Source organism: Scyliorhinus canicula, chromosome 12, assembly GCF_902713615.1.
Source record: "Scyliorhinus canicula chromosome 12, sScyCan1.1, whole genome shotgun sequence".
In the NCBI taxonomy this organism is placed as follows: domain Eukaryota; kingdom Metazoa; phylum Chordata; class Chondrichthyes; order Carcharhiniformes; family Scyliorhinidae; genus Scyliorhinus; species Scyliorhinus canicula.
In genome coordinates, this window is record NC_052157.1 from 62,569,271 (window position 1) to 62,591,148 (window position 21,878).

General features: G+C 49.8%; 1 protein-coding gene across 2 annotated transcripts in view; it reads left to right on the forward strand.

Annotated features, from left to right (window-relative positions):
• LOC119975234 overlaps nucleotides 1-21,878 on the forward strand; it is a 54,025-nt gene that overhangs the window by 23,202 nt on the left and 8,945 nt on the right. Inside the window, exons 5-8 of one of the 2 annotated variants that reach the window (XM_038814892.1) lie at nucleotides 7,992-8,117; nucleotides 9,076-9,132; nucleotides 9,290-9,467; nucleotides 13,587-14,132. In XM_038814892.1, coding sequence (XP_038670820.1) covers nucleotides 7,992-8,117; nucleotides 9,076-9,132; nucleotides 9,290-9,467; nucleotides 13,587-13,617 — 392 coding nt within the window. In that variant the 3' untranslated portion in view covers nucleotides 13,618-14,132. Of the gene's footprint in view, nucleotides 1-7,991; nucleotides 8,118-9,075; nucleotides 9,133-9,289; nucleotides 9,468-13,586; nucleotides 14,133-21,878 lie in introns of those variants that run through there. The other variant, XM_038814891.1, reaches the window with a different exon arrangement.

A 21,878-nucleotide genomic window follows, 5' to 3' on the forward strand; every position in this document is an offset into this window, starting at 1 on the left:
GTAACTGCGCCTCTGCTGTTCCCACTGGCACGGTACCCCACCAGCCCCGTGGTAGTGGCGGCCCTGAACGTCTGGGGGCAATGGTGGAGAAAAGAGGGTGCAGAGGGAGCATCAGTCTGATCCCCAATCTGTAATAATCACAGGTTTGCCCTGGGTGTATGGATGGGGTGTTCCGGATATGGCGGAGAGCAAGGATGGGGGATATGTTTATAGAGGGGAGCTTTCCGAGTATGAGGGCGCTGGAGGAGAAGTTTGGGTTGGCGAGGGGAAACAAATTCAGGTATCTGCAGGTGCGGGACTTCCTATGTAAACAGGTGTCAACCTTCCCGCTCCTACCGCGAAGGGGGATTCAGGACAAGGTAGTTTCCAGAGGGTGGGTAGGAGAAGAGAGCGTCTCGGACATTTGCAAGGACCTTATGGGGTCAGAGGAGATGCAGAGTGAGGAGCTGAAGCGCAATTGGGAGGAGGAGCTGAGAGGAGAGATAGAGGATGGTCTGTGAGTGGACGCATTGTGTAGAGTCAACGCGTCCGCAGCATGTGCCAGGCTCAGCCTGATACAATTTAAGGTCGTTCACTGGGCTCATATGACAGTGGCCCTGATGAGCAGATTCTTTGGGGTGGAAGACAGATGTGCAAAATGTGCGAGAGGACCAGCGAACCATGTCCACATGTTCTGGGCATGTCCGAAGCTTAGGGGATTTTGGCAGGGGTTTGCAGATGTCATGTCCACGGTGTTAAGAGCAAGGATGGTGTTTTTCTGGGTGTCGGAAGACCTGGGAATCCGGGAGGATAAAGAGGCAGACGCTCTGGCCTTTGCTTCCCTGGTAGCCCGGCGACGGATACTATTAGCTTGGCGGGACTTGATGAGACCATCAATTCACAAGACACATGATTGGAAGTAAACAGTGGTTTTAGTAGTCTTACAACTGAGCCTGCCTGCGACGAGATGAACTGAGAGCAGGCTTACGGCTGTTGTGCTTTATACTTCCGGTTAGTGGGAGGAGCCATAGGCGGAGCCAAGGGTGGAGCCCAGTACAAACTCCTCATCTCCCCCTATGGGCAGAGCCGCGCAACGGCTCGTATACAGAGCGCACAAGGACACAATACATATAATACAATACAGTGTGAATTACGAGGTATATAATTCAGCACAGGACTCAAAGCCCCAGAAGTCGGAGACCTGGCTATCGGACATGGCTAGCTTTCTCTGTTTGGAGAAAATTAAGTTCGTCTTGAGATGGTCACTGTTAGGGTTCGCCTGGAGGTGGCAACCGTTCGTTGACTTCTTCGCGGAAAATTAATCGTCAGCAGAGGAGAGGGGGGAGTTAGTTTAGCTTAGAGTAGGTGGTTAATAAAGGTGGGACCTGTAAGGAAGGGAGACGGCTTTTGTACTACGTTTATATTTTCATATACATTGTTTATTGTGTTGTTGTTCTAATACCACAAAATACCTCAATAAAATGTTTATTAAAAAAAAAGGTCAGTACTGAGGGAGGGTCAGTACTGAGGGAGTGCTACAATGTCGGACAGTGACTAATGATGGAGTGCTGCAATGTCAGAGGATCAGTGCTGAGGGAGTGCCGCACTGTCAGAGAGTCAGTGCTGAGGGAGTGCCGCACAGCTGGAGGGTCACTACTGAGGGAGTGTTGCTGTTGGAGATTCAGTACTGGAGGAGTGTCGGGAGAGTCAGTAATGAGGGAGCGCTGCACTGTCAGAGCGTCAGTGCTGAGGGAGTGCCGCACTGTCAGAGGGTCAGTGCTGAGGGAGGGCTGCACTGTCAGAGGATCAGTGCTGAGGGAGTGCCGCACTGTCAGAGGGTCAGTGCTGAGAGAGCGCTGCACTGTCAGAGGATCAGTACTGAGGGAGTGCCGCACTGTCAGAGGATCAGTACTGAGGGAGCGCTGCACTGTCAGCCAGTTCTGAGGGAGCACTGCACTGTCGTAGTTGCTGTCTTTCAGATGAAACATTAAACCGAGGCCCTGTCTGCCCTCTCCGGTGGGTGTTAAAGATCTCACGGTCACTATTTGGAAGATGAGTGGTGGGTGATCAAATTGTTCCCGTTGCTGGGGACAAGATTTATCCCTTAACCAACAAACATCATTGTATAAACTGGTGATCTGGTAACTCTTTTTTTGCAAAAATATATTATTGGAGGTATTTTGGAAATATAGTCAGAACAGAAACGAGAAAATAACATCAGCCATTAACCAGGCACAATTGCCACTATTCCCTCATTCCACCCCTTTGATTTTCTCCTTTTATATCCAGCCCCTCTCCCCCCCCCCCCCCCCCTCCCCAAATTTAAATAAAACACCAAGAACCCACCCAACTGACGTGTTACTGTCCTTTAAAGAAGTCAACGAGCAGGAGAACCCCTCTCTGCCCATCTTCTGGTGAACTTGATTATTTTCTAGATGGAGAAACTGCCAGTCGCTCACCCATGCCCCTGCTTTTGGCGGCTCCAAGTCCAGCCAGCACATAAAGATCTACCTCCGGGCTATCGGGGAGGCAAAGGCTACCACGTCAGCCTCTCTCCCACCTGCACTCGCGAATCCTCCGACACCCCAAATGCCGCCACATACGGGCTTGGCGCCATCTCCACTCCCAAGCCTCCCACGAGCTTGGCGCATCTCAACTCCCAAGATCTTCGACATTACGTTCGCAAACTCTTTGCAGAAATGCTCCAACTTTTGACATGCCCAAGATATATGGGCATAGTTTGCTGAACTCCGTGCACACCGCTCACACCTATCTTCCACCTTTGGAAAAAAACGATTCACCCTGGACCCTGTTATATGAGCCTATGTACCACCTTAAACTGTATGATACTCAATCTTTCACACGACAAAGACTATTTTTCCTCCCCAGTGACTCACTCCACACCCCGGCTTGCATCACCCCACCCAGCTCCTCCTCCCACTTTCTCCACTGGGGCACCCTCCCTCACCATCAGTTCCCTATACATATCTGACACCTTGCCCTCACCTAGCTAATCCTCCAGCAGCAGCTTGTCTTGTAACGCTGGAGGCAGCAGCTGCAAGAATGAACCCAACTCCTTCCTCAAGAAGTTCCTCATCTGCAGGTACCTGAGCCCATTCGCCTTTGGCAGTAAGTACACCTCTTAATGTCCTTCCAATTCCACAAACGTAGCCCCCACAAACAGGTCCTGAATACTCTATCTCCAACCGGCTCCACCTCTGAAATCTTGCATACAACCGTGCTGTAACAAACCAGTGGTTGCCACAAATCCGTGCCCTCCATCATACAGTGTTGCCGACACTGATTTCACACCCTCAACGCTGATACCACCACCGGGCTAAAGCTGTACCTGGCTGGCGAGAATTGAAGAGGTGCCAATAATAGCGCCCGCAGACTGGTCCCTTTACTCAAAGCATCCTCCATCTGTCCCCACACTGACCTCTCCTCCATTGTTCACTTAAATACTACAGCTATATTTGCCGCCCGATATTAATTCTGCAGATTTGGCAGTGCCAAAATACCTCACCTTTCCCCATATTGGGGAATACCTCACTTTTCCCCACATTGAGCTTGTATCTCAAAAAAAGGCTGAATTCCTCCAAGATCCCAAATTCCTAAGTGCCATTGCCAGCGGTTCACCGGCTGAGAGCAATCGAGAATCGGCGTGATTCGTGCCGGTCGCGGAGGTTCTCTGGTCCGGCCCTGGGCTGAGAGAATCCCGCCCTATTGGTCCGCACACGCCTTAGGAGCCCTACACAATAATCTCACCTAGTTGACAAACGCCTGTCCAAACCCGAAACGCTCTAGCATCTCGAATGAGTACGGTCTTCTCCGCGTCCATGGACACCCCACTTCTACCTTCTGGCCCGTTGAGGGCATCATTGTCACATTCAAATATTGGTCGATAGCTGCCGTTCTTTCACGAACCCTGTCTGGTCCTCCTCATCACCTCCGGCACACAATTCTCTATACGCACCGCCAGCACCTTCACCAATAGTTTTACATTCACGTTTAACAACGATATCGGGCTGTATGAGCCACACTGCTCTGGTTCTTTATCTTTCTTTAAAATGAGCGAGATGGCTGCCTGACACAACGTGAGAGGAAGCTCACCCCTCCTCACTGACTAATCTCCACTAACAGGGGTCCCAGCTCCAACCCAAACCTCTTATAAAGCTTTTCAGGGAACCCGTCCGAGGCTGGGGCCTTCCTCGACTTCATCACTCCCACGCACTCCATTACCACCCCAGACCAATTGGGACCACAGCCCCATATCCTCGCCTCATCTATCCTTGGGAACTCCAGACCATCTAAATATCGCCTCATGCCCTCATCCCTTGCTGGGGACTCCGAACTGTACAACTTCCGATAATATGTCTTAAACACTCTCATTTACCTCCTCCAGCCCAGCCTGCACCCCCTCTTCCCCATTCTGCTCGCCTTCTCCCCATATGCACAAAACTGCACCTCTGGCCCTGTGCAGCTGTTCCACCCTCACCTCAGTCGACAATAGCCCAAACTAAATTTGGAACCTCTGTCTCTCCTTCAGCAGCGCCTCCTCAGGTGCCACCAAGTATCTCCGGTCCACGCCAGAATGGCCTCCATCAGCCTCAGCTTCTCTGCCCACTCCGCCCTCACCCTATACGCCCTAATCAAAATAAACTTCCCGCTAATCCCTACCTTCAACGCCTACCACAGCGTAGCCGCCGAGACCTCCTCCGTCTTATGCTCCAGTAGTTCCGGATAGCTATCCCTAGCTTCTCACACATCTCCTTGTCGGCTAAGAACTGACATCCAACCTCCACTGCGGCCTCTGGGAGCTCCCTCCCTCTACCCTCAAATCCAGGACAAAGAAATCGATCCAGAAGTACCCCCTTGAACATGCAAAAAAGAACAACACTGTTGCCTCATGGCGCTGAGGACCCGGGTTTGACCCTGGCCCTGGGTCACTGTCCATGTGGGGTTTGCACATTCTCCCTGTGTCTGCGTGGGTCTCACCCCCACAGCCCAAAGATGTGCGGGGTAGGTAGATTGGCCACACTAAATTGCCCCTTAATTGGGACAAAAAGAATTGGGAACGCAAAATTTAAAAAAAACTGAAAATTCCTTTGCCCTCGTTCTTCAAACCGCCACTGGTCCGCCACTCCCAGGCAATCCATAAATCCCAGCAACTCCTTCGCCACAACTGACACCCTCATAGACCTCGAGCACGACCTGTCTTGCCTCGTATCTAACACCATATTAAAATTCCTTCCCATGATCAGCCGGTGCGTGTCCAGGCCGGAGTCTTTGCCAGGACCTGCCTCATAAACTACACATCGTCCCAATTTTGGGCATAAATGTTCACCAGCACCACAGGTGTCCCATCCAACCTCGCGCTCACCATCACAAATCTACCCCCAGAGTCTGCCACTATGCTCCCCACCGCAAAGGACACCCTCTTATTAACCAACATCGCGACCCCCCCCTTGTCTTCATATCCAGCACCGTATGAAACACCTGCCCACCCATCCCTTCTTCAGCCTCGTCTAATCGATCACCTTCAAATGAGTCTCTTGCAAACACAATGTCCGGGTTCAGACTCTCCAAATGCGCAAACACATGTGACCTCGTAACCAGCCCATTTAGTCCCCGAACATTGTCGGGGGGAGGAGGAGGGGGGGGGGGGGGGGGGGCGCAGACACAGCAGCCTACGGCATTCCATTGCAGGGGGAGGTCCCCATCACACAGCCCCCACTTCCAGTCAGTCATATTTCCGCTTTAACTAGCTCCTCCAGGTTTGCGTCCTTCTAGGGCCTCCCCAAGATGTCCACCGCCATCACCCCTTAAGCAACTGCCCCACACCAAGGCTGTCCACCCCACCATCATCCCCAACCAAGAAAAAGAAAGTGAAAATCTGTCTCCCACTTCACTCCTGTTAACTAGCCTATCTGCTAGCATAGTGGCCTCAGCTCCAGGCAACTACCTTCCCCCAAACCTGCCCTCCCGATCCCTCGGACCCAGACCTCCACCACCCCACTTATGCTCATAATCCACATGACATGTAACTTGATACAACATCAATCCAACTGAAAATTGCCAACACTCCCCCTCACTGGTATCTTCATAGTCCAAAGTTCTTACAAGTCTCCAAATCTATGCTCTCAGAAAAACCTGCTCGCTTACTCTGGCGTGTCCATGGAGAACTCCTGGATCTGGTACGTGACCCACAACCGGGCTGAGTACAGCATCCCAAACTTCACTCCTTCCTTGAACAGTATCGCTTTGACCCTGTTAAACCCAGCTCGGTACTTCGCCAGCTCCGCACCCAGGTCCTGGTAGATATGGGGCAGGATTCTCCGACCTTCCGCCGGGGGAATACGGCCCCAGGGGGTGCGGGGAGATCTGGCCCCAGGGGGCCCCCCGCGGTGGCCTGGTCCGCGATCGGGGCCCACCGATCTGCGGGCGGGCATGTGCCGTGGGGGCACTCTTCCACTCCACGCCGGCCTCTGTAAGGCTCCGCCATGGCCAGCGCAGAGAAGAAACTCCCTGAGCATGCACAGGAAACACGCTGACAGTTCTGCGCATGCGCCAGAACATGGTGGCAGTCCTGCGCATGGGCCAACTTGCGCCGGCCAACGACGACGGTTGGCGCGGCGCCAACCCCCGCAACTTCCGGGCGGCCCGTCGCTGGAGTGGTTTGCGCCGCTCTTGTGGCAGTACAGGCCGCCCCGCCAATTGCGGGAAAATCCTGCCCCTGAATCACATTCCCTTCCCAGGTGCACTTCTTTGTCTCCTTTGCCCACCGCAGAATCTTCTCCTTGTCCAGATATCTGTGCAGTCGGACCACATGCGTCCTCAGCTGCTTACCTGCCTTCGGCCTCCTCCTCAGCGACCTATGCACTTGATCCACCTCTGGGTGTCGGTCAAAAAGGCCACCAGCTTCCCAAGCATGTTACCTACATACTTTGTGGCCTGCGTTCCGTCAATCTTGAAATTCTGCCTCCTTGACCGATTCTCCAAGGCCTCCACTTTCTCCCTCAGCTTCCTTTGGCCCTCTGCCACCAGTGTAATCTCTGCTTCCAACGAAGCTCACCAGTCCTCATCGTTCTTCACCCACTCTTCCACTATTTTGGGTGACGCACTATATGCCTCCAATCTCTGCTCCACTCTCTCAATGGCTGCCCGAATTAGACCAAGTCTGCTGAGGCCTCCTGCCTTTGTTTTATTTTATTTTATTTTATTTTATTTTATTTTTTTAAATTTAGAGTACACAATTCATTTTTTTTTTCAATGAAGGGGTAATTTAGCGTGGCCAATCCACGTAGCTTGCACATCTTTTGGGTTGTGGGGGCGAAACCCAGCAAACACGGGGAGAGTGTGCAAACTCCACACGGACTTTGACCCAGAGCCAGGGTTGAACCTGGGACCTCGACGCCGTGAGACCATAGTGCTAACCCACTGCGCCACCGTGTTGCCCCTTGCTGCCTTTGTTGCCCTAACTTGAACGTCATAAACTCCACCAACTGTCCGTGGACCACTGAGCGGGCAAAAACGTCACAGAGCTCTCTGCCACCTTTCCTTCTGTCGCACTCCTCGAAAGCTTCTGGTCTGACTATTGCCCCTTTACAGTTGTACTCCTTGTTTGATAGGGCTGAGACAAGCCCACCCGAAGAAGAATTCTTAGCTCTATCTGTTCTACTGTACCCCTGCGAAAGGGGAACAAGGACCAATCAATTCCACCTCAAGCAGGAGCCCCAAATGTGCGACCACTCCCTCCATGGCAGCTACTAGAAGTCCCCGATCTGGGCCTTCTTACATTGCTGTTTGTTGGAGGTTGTTATGTACAAATTGGCTACCGCATTTCCTACTTTACAACACTACGCGTCATCATATTCACATCTTCCTCTGTGTATGCTTTTGGCTGGCGGAGGTTGTGAAAGGCACAATCGAAATGGGAATCTTTGCTTTCACTGAGAGGGATGGAAAGCAGCAAGTAATATGCACTAACATTGGTCTGATTTATAATACAGAACTTGAAAATAGCAATCAGTGCTACGGATGTACTGGTCCTGAGTGCCAGTCGGAGTTAAAGCTGATCAAGTGCACTGCGAATCAGCAATATTGTGCTTGGGGCTACTTCAAAGGAACCTATCGGAGTAAGTACTCCTCCTAAAGTTTGCATTATTCACCAAACCGCCCCCTTTTTTCTGCCGACTTGAAGTTGTTTTGAGACTGCCCTGCCTCGTGCCATACTTGCCACGAGGATTCAGGAAATTCACTTCACTCCAGAGGTAGACTGTATGCCCAGCAAACCCACTTGATGCACAGGCCCCACTGAATCTGTGCAATACCGCAGACATTACTCAATCTCCCGAAGCAATGCTTAGTGTGTGCGCTTCCAACTTAAATCCAGCATTGCGTTCAAATGTCAAACCATCCTCACAACATCTGCATTACCCTGATGTAAAGTTCCTCCCTTGAAAACACACAGCAATCCTCTCCGTGTGTGCCAGGATTCAAATGTATTTATCTCCATAACCAGCAATCTCAATTTGCCGATGATTATCTGCTTGCAAATACTCACACATTTAGTTCCCTTTAACGCCCATTCAGTGCCCGAGCCTGTTACTCAGGAACAGAAGGAGGCCCTATTCAGCCCCCTCGAGCCTGTTACTCAGGAACAGGAGGAGGCCCTATTCAGCCCCACGAGCTTATTACGCAGGAACAAGAGGAGGCCCATTCAGTCCCCTCGTCCCTGTTACACGGGAACAGGAGGAGGCCTATTTAGCCCCTTAAGCCTGTTACATGGGACCAGGAAGAGGCTCGTTCATTCCCCTTGAGCCTGTTACATTGGAACACGAGGAGGCCTAACTCAGCCGCCCCCCCGAGCTTCTTACACAGGAACAGAACTATTCAGCTACTTGAGCCTGACTCCATTTGCCAGCTTTGATTCCACATCCCTTAATCCCCTTACTCAAAGACCATCTACCGACCTGAGCTTTGAGATTTCCACTTGACACCTGCCTGGTGGAATTCTGGATTTCCACACCCTTTTTTGTTTGTTCCCTGACCTGTTCTGCTCATTCATTTTCCTTCACCTTTTTCATTTTTAAGGTCCTCCCAGTCTGATGACGCTTTCAAGCCATAATATTTCGGAGGTCAGCTCTACAGGTAAGCTATCTAAACCTTACCGCTGTTGTTATAATAAGGTACTTCCCTCATTTCAATTTGGCAGTTTTAGAATATTCTGAGAACTTTTTCAGCGCGGCCTGGGCACTGGCTTGAAGAACACAGCCCTAACAGTATTTTCATCTTTCATGCTCGATAGGTCGCACAGAACGTTACCCGTTTCGAGGCTGCGCGAGTTTGGAGGCTTGCGCGATACCCTTTCCTTCAATCCACTTCATAAGGTGCTGTTGTGGGGATCAGTGCAACAGGAGCGCCAGTACACAGTGCAGTGTCTCCCTCCTTGTGTCGGCCCTACTTTCTACTCTCAAAGCCGTCATGTAAGTGCAAAGCTAAGTAGCCACAGGCATCAAATGACCAAATTTAATCTGGACAACCTCATCTAAAAACCTTGTCGAGGGAATGAAGATGAAACAAGTGCCTTGTTTTTCCTCTCAGGACCTCAGTTTTCCCTCCGGTGCTTCAACACCCGATGAGAAACATTTTAACTGTAGCTACTGTTGTCATGTAGGCAACCAATAATGGTTAGATCACTTTTTTTAGTGACCGGGTGAGGGATAAGCATTCACCTCAGAAGACAGGAGAGATCTCGCTCCCTGCTCCTCTTCTAAATGGCCGACTCCCTCTGACAGTGCAGCTCTCCCTCAGTACTGACCCTCTGACAGTGCAGCGCTCTCTCACTACTGACCCTCTGACAGTGCAGCACTCCCTCAGTACTGACCCTCCGACAGTGCAGCTCTCCCTCAGTACTGACCCTCTGACATTACAGCACTCCCTCAGGACTGACCCTCTGACAGTGCAGCCCTCCCTCAGATTTTCTTTTTTTTGTATAATTTTAATTCAAATTTTCACATTTTCACAAAAAAGAAAACAATAACAGAAAATTCTAAGAACAAAAAAAACAATAAATTAACGCCCGTCATTGGCAAAAAAACAGATATTCAACCCAACACAAAAACAAAGAGACAACCCCTCTCCCCCACCGGGTTGCTGCTGCTGACCTTTTGTTTTTACCGTTCTGCCAGGAGATCTAGGTATGGTTGCCATCTCCTGAAAAACCCCTGCACTGACCCCCTTAGGGCAAATTTCACCCTCTCCAATTTAATAAACCCTGCCATATCGTTGACCCAGGCCTCCACGCTTGGGGGCCTTGCATCCTTCCACTGAAGAAGAATCCTCCGCCGGGCTACTAGGGACGCAAAGGCCAGAACACCGGCCTCTTTCACCTCCTGCACTCCCGGCTCCACTGCAACCCCAAATATTGCCAGTCCCCAGCCTGGATTGACCCTGGATCCTACCACCCTTGATACCGTCCTTGCTACACCCTTCCAAAATTCCCCCAGTGCTGGGCATGCCCAGAACATGTGGACATGGTTTGCTGGGCTCCCTGAGCACCTAATACACCTGTCCTTGGTCCCAAAAAACCGGCTCATCCTTGTCCCGGTCATATGAGCCCTATGCAGTACCTTAAACTGTATGAGGCTAAGCCTCGCACACGAAGAGGAGGAGTTCACCCTTTCTAGGGCATCCGCCCACGTCCCCTCCTCAATCTCCTCACCCAGCTCCTCCTCCCATTTATCTTTCAGCTCCTCCACCGAGGCCTCGTCTACCTCCTGCATCACCTGGTGCACTTCCGAGATCCTCCCCTCTCCAACCCATACCCCCGAGAGCACCCTGTCCTGGACCCCACGTGGTGGCAGCAGGGGGAACCCCGCCACCTGCCGCCTGACAAACGCCCTTACTTGCATGTACCTAAAAGTGTTCCCCGGGGGGAGCCTGAACTTCCCTTTCAGTTCACCCAGGCTCGCAAACTTCCTGTCTATGAACAGGTCCCCCAGCCTCCTGACACCTGCCCTGTGCCAACTCAGGAACCCGCCATCAATTCTCCCCGGAACAAACCGGTGGTTCCCCCGTATCGGGGACCCCATCGAGGCCCCCACCTCCCTCCTGTGCCGCCTCCATTGCCCCCAAATCTTGAGGGTAGCTGCTACCACCGGGCTCGTGGTATACCTCGTCGGAGGGAGCAGCAGCGGCGCCGTTGCAAGCGCTTCCAGGCTCGTACCCACACAGGATGCCATCTCCAGCTTCTTCCATGCCGCCCCCTCCCCGTCCATTACCCACTTATGCACCATCGCTGCGTTGGCAGCCCAATAATACCCACAGAGGTTGGGCAACGCCAGCCTCCCCCATCCCTGCCCCGCTCCAAGAACACGCGTCTCACCCTTGGAGTCCCGTGTGCCCACACAAACCCCGTAATGCTCCTGTTAACCCACCTAAAAAAGGCCTTCGGGATAAGGATGGGGAGGCACTGGAACAGGAACAGAAACCTCGGGAGCACCGTCATCTTGACTGACTGCATCCTACCCGCCAAAGACAGCGGCAGCATGTCCCACCTCTTAAACTCCTCCTCCATTTGCTCTACCAGCCTTGAGGTTTAGCAAGGCCCCCCAGCTGCTGGCCACCTGAACCCCCAAGTACCTGAAGCTCCTCTCCGCCCTTTTCAGTGGGAGCCTCCCAATCCCCCCCTCCTGGTCCCCCGGGTGTACCACAAACAGCTCGCTTTTCCCAAAGTTAAGCTTATACCCTGAGAAATCCCCAAATTCCCAGAGAATCCCCCTCACCACCGACACTCCCCCCACCGGGTCCGGCACATACAACAATAGGTCATCCGCATAGAGCAACACTCGGTGCTCCTCCCCACCCCAGACCAGCCCCCTCCAATCCCCCGCCTCCCTCAGCGCCATAGCCAGGGGTTCAATTGCCAGCGCAAAAAGTAGGGGGGACACCCCTGCCTCGTCCCTCGGTATAGTTGAAAATACTCCGACCTCCTCTTATTCGTGGCCACACTCGCCATCGGGGCCTCATACAACAGCCTCACCCAACTGACAAACCCCTCCGCAAACCCGAACCTTTCCAGCACCTCCCACAAGTACCCCCACTCGACCCTATCAAAGGCCTTCTCCGCATCTAGCGCCACCACTATCTCCGCCACCCCTTCCACCGCCGGCATCATAATAACGTTCAAGAGCCTCCGTATACAGTAGTCCCCCGTTATACCACGCTCCGCAATACCGCGGTTCGCGATATACCGCGGGGGGGCTTATGGACCCCAACTGTCAGTTGTGTCAATTTCAGCGGCCGGCTCACTTTGATCCGGAGAGGGAAGCTGCTCTCTCACTGAAACAATCAGCCGGCCGCTGAAATTGACACTGCCGGCTGCTCTCTCCCTCCAATCCAACTTTTAAGTTTTAATGTTTCTGATTGGAGGGAGAGAGCAGCGGGCAGTGTCAATTTCAGCGGCCAGCTCACTTTGATCCGGAGAAGGAAGCTGCTCTCACTGAAATAATCAGCCGGCTGCTGAAATTGACACTGCCGGCTGCTCTCTCCCTCCAATCAGAAACATTAAAACTAAAAGTTGGATTGGAGGGAGAGAGCAGCCGGCAGTGTCAATTTCAGCGGCCGGCTGATTATTTCAGTGAGAGCAGCTTCCCTCTCCGGATCAAAGTGAGCCGGCCGCTGAAATTGACACTCTTTTAATTAGATCCACGATGGGGGTTTTAAATTTATTAAAAAAGCTATGCTAGCGCTTCCCATTGTGAGTCTACAGGGGTCTGACCTCTCCCCCCGCCCCCCGTAGACTCACAATGGGAAGCGCTAGCATAGATTTTAAAATAAATTTAAAACCCCCATCATGGATATCCGCGGCTCGGATGCAACGCGGGTGGCTGTCTTGGACCCCAACACCCGCGTTATAAAGGGGGACTACTGTATTAGTAGTGTTCCCTCAGTAATGACCATCTGACAGTGCAGCACTCCCTCAGGGCAGACCTTCTGACAGTGCAGCCCTCCCTCAGGGCAGACCCTCTGACAGTGCAGCATTCCCTTTGTACTAAGCCTAAGGCAGTGCAGTGCTCCCTCAGTACTGACTCACTGACAGTGATGCGCTCCCTCAATATTGACCCTTCAACAGTGCAGCATTCCCTCAGTACTGACCCTCGAACAGTGAAGCGCTCCCTCGCACTGACCCTCTGATAGCGCAGCACTCCCTCAGGACTGACCTTCTGACAGTGCATCCCTCCCTCAGTATTGACCCTCCGAGAGTGCAGTACTCCTTTAGTACTGACCCTCTGACAGTGCAGCACTCCCTCAGTACTGACCCTCAAACAATGCAGTGCTCCCTCAATACTGACCCTCGGAGAGTGCAGTGCTCCCTCAGTACTGATCCTCCGAGAGTGCAGCACTCCCTTAGTACTGACCCTCTGACAGTGCAGCACTCCCTTAGTACTGACCCTCTGACAGTGCAGCTCTCCCTCAGTACTGACCCTCTGACAGTGCAGCACTCCCTCAGTACTGATCCTCTGACAGTGCAGCGCTCCCTCAGTGTGGTTGTCTGGGAGCTTGCCCTGTGCAAGTTGGCTGATGAGATCTGTGCATTGCAGCTCCGATTCGATCCACTGCAACAAAAAATGACTTCACGGGCTGTGAAACCTTTTCGGACGTGCAGAGGTGGTGAAAGGCACTGAGCAGATGCAGGTCGGCCACTTTTGGTTGGAGCGGCGTGCTTGAGACATGACTATCCAGGCTGACACAGTGCCTCTTCAAGTGTGTATGATAGCGAGCAGCTTCTGCAGTTAACGGTATGCTTGGAAAGTCAGCTATGAACTGTACTGACGTCTCGACAAGACATTCCTCACAAAGCCTCTTCCAACTCTCTGCTCCGAGTGAAACCTCAACCTTGATTAAATGAGCCATCAAACAGCGTTGGACATTTCATTCTTGGGTTTCTCAAACGGAATGTTGCAGGGAATCTCCTGGTTTGAGCAGGTACTTGGGAATTAATAACATTCTCCGTAGAATGTATAAAACGACCATTGTTGACTAATCTTTGGAACTGTTTTCAGACTTGAAACTTCGATTCTGTTTTTGGTACTTTTCTGAACACTTTTTTTAATGATGTTTTGAAAATGAAATTAGTTATTTCCTGACGGATGTGTTGTATTTATTCGGGATTGTGCCTTGCATGTTTGTATCAAGCGGACATCGGCCTTCCCCTTTCAGTTGGTCGTCTTGTGGGACGACTGAAAGTGCTCCAGGACTTTGTGTTCCATATAATTTTCATCTCAAGGTAATTTCAGAACTAATGCAGCTCTTTCTGAAGAGAATTGAGTATCTTCTCCAAAGAGGATTGCAAAGCTACAGGGCAAAGTAGGGTGGGACTTTTTTCAGTGGCAGCTTGCTATGCACTATACATATGGGGTGCGGATAAGAGTTGGGAAGTCTCGCTACAACTTTACAGGGTATTGATGAGACCACACTATGCACACTCCTGGTCTCCATATCTCTTGGCCAGACCACACAGGAGTACTGTGCTCAGTTCCTGTCTCCCTATCCCTTGGTCAGACCACATAGGGAGCACTGTGATCAGTTCCGGTCTTCATATCCCTTGGTTAGACTGCATCTGGAGCATTGTGCATAATTCTGGTCTCCTTACCTAGCGAGGGAGATACTGAAATTGGAAGCAGTTCAGAAAGGGTTCAATGGACAGATTCCTGGAATGAAGGGGTTTGTCTGATGAGGAAAGTTTGAGCAGCTTGTGTCGGTGCCCAAAGAAGTTTAGAAGAAAGAGGGCATTTTGTTGAAACAGATAAGATTCTGAGGGGAGGGGGATTTGACAGGGTGGATGCTTGAGGATGTTTCTCCCTTGTGGGGTGGGGTTTCTAGAACAAGGGGGACACAGTTTGAGAATAAGAGGGTTTCCCATTGAAGAAGGAGATAAGGAGGAATTTCTTCTCCCAGAGGGTGGTTAGTCTGTGGAATTCAATCATCCGTCCCCCAGAGAATAGACGAGGCTGTGGCTCATTGCATATGTTCACGGCCGAGTTAAGAGATTTGATTAATGAGGGAGTCGAGGCTTATGAAGGGACAGGCAGGAACGTGGAGTTAAGATCGCAATCGGATCGGCCATGATCTTGTCCAATGGTGGAGCAGGCTTGAGGGGCTGAATGGCCCCTCCTGCTCCTATTTCTACTCTTATGATTTCAAATTGGCACTTCCTCTTCACAGAAATGATCATATTTTAATTGGAGCATTCTGAGATTTTGAAAGGCGCTTGAGAAATATGAGTCATGCTTTTGTCCATTTCCTTTTGACAATTGCTCTGTTCGAGATTATAGGCCAAAGGCCACACGTGTTTGAGACTGTGGGTGGGGTTTTCCAGCCCTTCCAACCTGTGGGATATTCCGGTCTCACCGAAGGGTGACCCCCTCCACCCCAAACTCCCCGAAGTGGGTTCCCCAGACGTAGTGCGGGTGAGCCATACAAAATGCTGTCAACTTCGGCAGGAGCGGCAGATCCCACCGATGGCCAGTGGCAAGCCGTCTGCCACCTGGAAAACACTTTGTGGCGGGGGGGGGGGGGGGGGGGGGGCGGAATCCCAGTCTTTGTGTGATTTCCAGTTCGAACCTGTGGTTCTCTAGCTCTGTCGCCAAGCGCGGGGGGAGAGAAAAGGGTCAAAGGTAAAGGGTCAACGCAGTACACGATTGGTCCACTTGACTGTATGATTCAATTGGCTGCGGTATCCAAGGGGCCATCACACTAATATGCTAGAATCAATTTCCTGCCGGCTTTCAGTGAAGGCACTGATCGATTGCCCATTGTTGATTAAAGATTGGGTGGCCTGGCGCTGCCCCTCCGGCTTGAAGCCACCAGTCCGTTGTGTTCAGCCTACTCACAGAGGAACGATTGAGCTTAAATATAACATGGCAATGCTGCAGTACGGGCATCAGAGGGCAGTGAAGCACCGTGTTCAGACACATCTCGGAGAGGTAAAACAAGTTGTCAACATTCATGAGAAAAGTAACATTCTGAGTCATGCTCCCAACCAAAATATCCATCTCCTTTCTTTCACACTGTACATTCCTGATTTGTCTCTTCCCTCCTGTCTTTCTTCCCTTGGGTTCTTGGTCTCTTCCTCCACATCTTTTTGTCTCGTGAACTGTCGGTGATCATTTGCAACCAAGAATATTTGAGCCATTCAGAGAGGGCTTTAAAATACATAGAGGGGGAGCCGGTTCTGGAGGGGCAGCACAGTGGTTAGCACAGTTGCTTCACAGCTCCAGGATCCCAGGTTCGATTTCTGACTTGAGTTACTGTCTGTGTGGAGTCTGAATGTTCTCCCAGTGTCTGTGTGGGTTTCTTCCGGGTGTTCCGGTTTCCTCCCACAGTCCAAAGATGTGCAGGTTAGGTGGATTAGCCATGATAAATTGTCCTTGGTATCCAGAAAGGTTAGGTGGGGTCACTGGGTTACGGGGATAGGATGAAGGTGAGGACTTAAGAAGGGTGTTCTTTCCAAGGGCTGATGCAGACATGAAGGGCCGAATGGCCTCCTGCACTGTAGGTTCTATGACATTCTATGTAGGCTTACAAAGCAAAATGATATGACAGCATTACAAGGCAGCTATTTAGCTAATCATTCCCAGCGTGTGACAGGAAGAAACAAAGTGTGTAAACATAAAAAGCAGCAACAAATAGGGTCAAAAAGGGAAATAATGGTAAGAAAGCAAAATGGATGGTTCTTTACTTAAAAGTACGTAGCATTCGGCATAAAATAAATGAATTAATGGCACAAATTGAGATTAATAGGTATGATTATAGAGATGTGGTTACAGGGAGATCAAAGCTGGGAACTAAATATTCAGGAGTCTGTAAGGACAGACAGGAAGGAAAGGTTGATGGGGTAGCTTTGTTAGTACGAGATGGAATAAGTACAAATGCAAGAAATGATCTTGGGTCGGTAGATGTAGAATTCATATAGGTGGAGATGAGAAATAACAAGGGGAAGAAGGCACTGGTGGGAATGGCCCCCTAACAGTAGCTATACTGTAGGATGGAGAATAAATCAGAAGCTAATTGGGGTATGTGTAAAATGCTTTATTATAATTATGGGGGGGCTTTAATCTTCATGTGCATGTTTCTCAGCGGTGAGCCGTCACTGGCAGTGGGATTATCCATTGTGCTGCTTGCCAGTGGGATTTCCATTGTAGCCACCCCATGCCATCGGGAGACCTGCAAACTGGGGTGTGGGTTGGGGGGGGGGGGGGGGGGGGTGGGGCGCTTTGCTGCTTGTGGAATGGAAAATCCTGCTGACGGAGAATTCACCCCTTAGTGTGGCAATGTTTTTTTCCTTCTTTAAATTTAGAGAACCCAATTATTTTTTCCAATTAAGGGCCAATTTAGTGTGGCCGTTCCGCCTATCCTGCACATCTTTGGGCTGTGGGGGTGAAACCCACGCAGACATGGGGAGAATGTACAAACTCCACACGGACCGTGACCCGGGGGGGGTGGATTTGAACCCAGGTCCTCAGCGCCGTAGGCAGCAATGCTAACCACTGTGCCACCATGCTGCCCTTAATCTGGCAAAGATTGGCGAAAAGCAGAGGATTGGGAAAGATATAAAAAACAACCAAACAAAAAAAATAATAGAGGGAGAAAATAAACTATGAGGGTAAAAGAGCAAGGATTATTAAAACGGACAGCAAGAATTTCTTTAAATGTATACAAAAAAAGAGACAGGCCAAAGTGAACATCGCCCCTTCAAAAATGAGACTGGGGAAATAATAATGGGGAAGCAGGAAATGGCAGAAGAGTTAAACAAATTATATATGTCAGTTAATAACATTTCAAAAATAAGTATTCAAGGGACAGAAGAGGGGAGGTTGGTGGCGGGAGGAAATAAATACAAGGACAATCACCAGGGAAACTAATGGGGCTAAAAGCCGATAAGTCCCCTGGGCCTGATGGGTTGCATCCCAGGATATTAATGGAAGTAGCTACAGAGATAGTGGATACACTGGTAGTAATCTTTCAAGAATCCTTAAATTCTGTAAAAATACCAGATGAGGCAGCATCTGCAGATGGGGCAGCAGGGTAGCATGGTGGTTAGCATCAATGCTTCACAGCTCCAGGGTCCCAGGTTCGATTCCCGGCTGGGTCACTGTCTGTGTGGAGTCTGCACGTCCTCCCCCTGTGTGCGTGGGTTTCCTCCGGGTGCTCCGGTTTCCTCCCACAGTCCAAAGATGTGCGGGTTAGGTGGATTGGCCATGCTAAATTGCCCGTAGTGTCCTAAAAAGTAAGGTTAAGGGGGGGTTGTTGGGTTACGGGTATAGGGTGGATACGTGGGTTTGAGTAGGGTGATCATGGCTCGGCACAACATTGAGGGCCGAAGGGCCTGTTCTGTGCTGTACTGTTCTATGTTCTATGATTGGAAAACTGCCAACGTAACACCTTTCTTCAAAAAAAGAGGGAGACAAAAAATAAGTAACTACAGGTCAGTTAGCTTAACTTCTATGATTGGGAAAATGTTAAGCCCATTATAACATATGTAATAGTAGAGCATTTAGAAATACATAATATAATCAAACAGAGTCAGCATGGCTCCATGAAGGGGAAATCAAGCCTGTCAAATTTATTATAATTCTTTGAGTGATAACGAGCATGGTAGATGAAGGGTAACTAGTAGATGCAATATACTTGGATTTCCAAAAAGCGTTCTACAAGGTATTACAAAAGGCTATTTAATAAGATAAGAGCCCATAATGATGGAGTAATATATCAGCATGGATAGAGGATCGGCTAACTGATGGAAGACAGAGAGTTGGGATAAGAGGGGCATTTTTCAAAATGGCAAACTGTAACTAGTGGGTTGCCACAGGGATCTGTGTTGGGGTCACAATTATTCACAATCTATATTAATGACTTGGAAAAGGGAAGTGAATGCACTCTTGCCAAGTTTGTTGATGACACAAAAATGGGTGGGAAGGCAAGTCGTGAGGATGACAGGGATATAGACAGGTTAGGCGGGTGGAAAAAAACTTGGAAGGTGGAATATATTGTTGGAAAGTGTGAAGTTAACATTAGTGGGAAGAATAAAGTAGCTGAATATTATTTAAATGGAGAAAGACTGCAGAAAGCTGTAGCAAAGAGGGATTTGTGGGTCCTCATGCATAAATCACAAAAGATACCCATTAAGTTGAGCAGGTAATTGGGAAGGCAAATGGAATTTTGGCCTTTATTTCAAAGGGAATGGAGTATGAAAATAGGGAAGTCCTGCTATAACTATACAAGGCACGAGTTAGACTACACCTGGAATGCTGTGAACAGTTTTGATCCCCTTATCTAAGAAAATATATACTGGCATTGGGGGCAGTCCAGAGAAGGTTCACTAGGTTGATCCCGGGTATGGAGGGATTTTCTAATGAGAGGTTGAGTGGTTTGGGCCTGTATTCATTGGAGTTTAGAAGAATGAGAGGCAACTTTATTGGATTTTCAGGGAGCTTGGCAGGGTAGATGCTGAGAGATTGTTTCCCCTTGTGGAAGAGCTTAGGACCAGAGAGCATAATCTCAGCGTAAGGTGGTCACCCATTTAAGCCAAATGAGGAATCTCTTCTCTCGGATGGCAGTGAATCTGTGGAATTCTTTGCCGCAGAGAGCTGTAGAGGCTGGGTCATTAAATATAATGAGCTAAATTCAGTGGATGTCCAAAGAGACCTAGGGGTTCAGATGCACTGTTTTTTAAAATGCCACGAACACGTGGAGAAAATATTCAAGAAGGTTCATGGAATGCTGAACTTTATATCTAGAGGATTGGAATATAAAGACACAGAAGTTATAAAAAATAAATTTAGAGTACCCAATTCGTTTTTTTTCCAATTAAGGGGCAATTTAGCGTGGCCAACTCGCCTACCCTGCACATCTTCAGGTTGTGGTAATGAGACCCATGCAAACACAGGGAGAATGTGCAAACACCACATGGACAGTGACCCGGAGCCTGGGGGGCCCTCAGCTCTGAAATTCCCTCCTTGATCATCTGTCCCCTTGTTCCCTCTTTTTAGAGCCATCTTAAAATCTCTGAGCCCTCGCCAAGCTGTTGGCCACCTGCCCTGGTATCACCTTACCTGGCTCAGCATCAGGTTTTGGTATAAGTCCCTTTGGGAAGTTTTACTAAGTTAAAGGTGCAGTCTAAAATCAGTTTGCTGTTGGTGTTAACTCTGTTCCCCCCCCCCCTCCAAACCATTTTAGATTTTCCTTTACACAATAGCCTCTTGACTTCCCCTTTCAAATATATTTTGGACTGCACTTCCCCCAATGCCTGTGGTTGGAGATTCCCCGGGTGCTAATGTGGTTTTCCCAGCCTCCACCCGTGAATTGTGATGATTCCATGCTGACGGGAGGGTCATGGGGTCAAAGGGGTGAGGCACAGACAGGAAGCTCAGCCTTGTATATTGGTGGCTGTGAATGTGGGATCTTGCTGTGCATGCATGTCAGTCCTCCTCCCAGATCATTTGGACAGCAACTTTCATGAACAAAATCGATCTGGATGGGGGGAGGGGAGCTGAACGTGGTGGATCCCTATCCTGAATAGAGGGATATGTTCGATGACTGAATGGCCTACTCCTGTTCCCATATCAACCCAAATGCTTCCTCCATTTTCGATGGGGTAGAATCACGCTTCAGGCAATACAAAGCCCTGGTTAGACCATTTCCGCAGTCAGTGTGAACAATTGTGGACCTCACACCTTCGGAAGGATATACTGACCATGGAGGGATCACAGTGTAGATTTAACAGAATGATAACACCACTCCAGGGGTTAAGTTAGGAGAGATTAAATACAAATGAGGCTTATATTCCCTGGAATTTCAAAGGTTAAAGTGGATGGGATTTGCTCAAAGATTTTGAGATATTGAGGGAAACAGATGGGGGTGAAGAGAGAGAAACTTTACACTCGTTGGGGGAAGTCTGGGACGAGGGGACAGAGTCTAAAAACGAGAAGCCGACCTTTCGGGAGTGAAACTCTAGAAAGACTTCCACACACTTGAGGGTGAGATTGAGATTTTAGTTTTCCAAAGGTATTGGGGAATACAGGGTGAAGGCAGGTAAATGGAGAGAGATCTCAGATCAGCCCTGATCTCATAGAGTGGAGGAAGAGTCTCGAGGAGAAGAATGGCCTCCTCCTATTCCTGTGTATTAGTTTCCCTCAGTCATGAATGGGGTATGACTATGTAATAAGGCCAAGAGACCAGGTTGTGGTGATAGGATTCCATCGGCGCCGTACACAGAACCAGGTAATTAATAGATTCTCGAACCAAATCATGGTCAATTTTCACCTTGATCACCTGAATGGTTAAATAATTAATTAAATCTGGAGGATAAAACGTGAATTAATTGAACAAAAAATAGGGACATTCTAGGGTTGCAATTTTTTTATTAAATTAAAATGGGGGCTGGATTCTCTGTTTCTGAGACTAAGTGCTGATACTGGCGTGGAACTGGTGTTTTATGACAGCAAAAACAGTGCAACAAGTGCATCGATTCAGCAACTCTAAATGGGTTAGCACCATTGCCACATGGAACACAACCGGTTCTATGCGAAACGGCGGCGGATTCGCTGGGTCCATGATGAAATAAAATGAAATGAAAATCGCTTATTGTCACAAGTAGGCTTCAAATGAAGTTACTGTGAAAAGCCCCTAGTCGCCACATTCCGGTGCCTGTTCAGGGAGGCTGATACGGGAATCGAACCGTGCTGCTGAACTGCCTTGGTCTGCTTTCAAAGCCAGCGATTTAGCTCTGTGCTAAACAGCCCCTGATTGAACCACATGAGGCCCACGCATCCAGCCACACTTGAATGAACCCCCACACACACCATCAGCCGAAAAGATGGCTGCGAGAGGAG